General features: G+C 70.7%; 1 protein-coding gene across 1 annotated transcript in view; it reads left to right on the top strand.

Annotated features, from left to right (window-relative positions):
* Positions 1-88: 88 nt before the first annotated feature.
* The window catches only part of ETH_00033530 (cathepsin L-like thiolproteinase, putative), a gene marked incomplete at both ends in the record, with an annotated part of 730 nt that continues 350 nt past the window's right edge, over positions 89-468 (top strand). The window contains one exon of the mRNA XM_013376589.1: positions 89-460. Within this exon, the coding sequence (XP_013232043.1) occupies positions 89-460 (372 nt within the window). The remainder of the gene's footprint in view (positions 461-468) is intronic.

Raw genomic sequence — 468 nt, 5'->3', positions numbered from 1 at the left:
AGGTGCTGCTTTGCTGCTGCTGCTGCACCGCTGCTGCTGCTGGCTGTGTGGAGCTGCGTGTCCGGCGCGTGTGCGTGCGGCTGCGCAGCAGCCGGCCCCCCCCTCCTCCGCTTCGCCCGCAGCAGCAGCAGCAGCAGCAGCAGCAGCGGGAGAGCTGCCGGAGTCGGTGGACTGGCGGGAGAAGGGCTGCGTGACAGCAGCAAAGGACCAGGGGCCCTGCGGGTCCTGCTGGGCGTTCTCGAGCACGGGGGCCCTCGAGGGGGCCCTCTGCGCTGCAGGGGGGCCCCCCGTGGTACCCCTGAGCGAGCAAATGCTGCTGGACTGCTCGGGGCCCTTCGGCACTTCGGGCTGCAGCGGGGGCCTCATGGACGCGGCCTTCCAGTTTGCTGCTGCAGCAGGACTTTGTGCTGCAGCAGAGTACTTCCCGTACGAGGCGCGCGCGCGCCCCTGCCGCTCGGGTGTATGTAC

The sequence above is a fragment of the Eimeria tenella genome, genomic scaffold (assembly GCF_000499545.2).
Source record: "Eimeria tenella Houghton genomic scaffold, Eth_scaff3756, whole genome shotgun sequence".
NCBI classification, from domain to species: domain Eukaryota; phylum Apicomplexa; class Conoidasida; order Eucoccidiorida; family Eimeriidae; genus Eimeria; species Eimeria tenella.
This window is presented reverse-complemented; position numbering and strand designations above follow the sequence as displayed.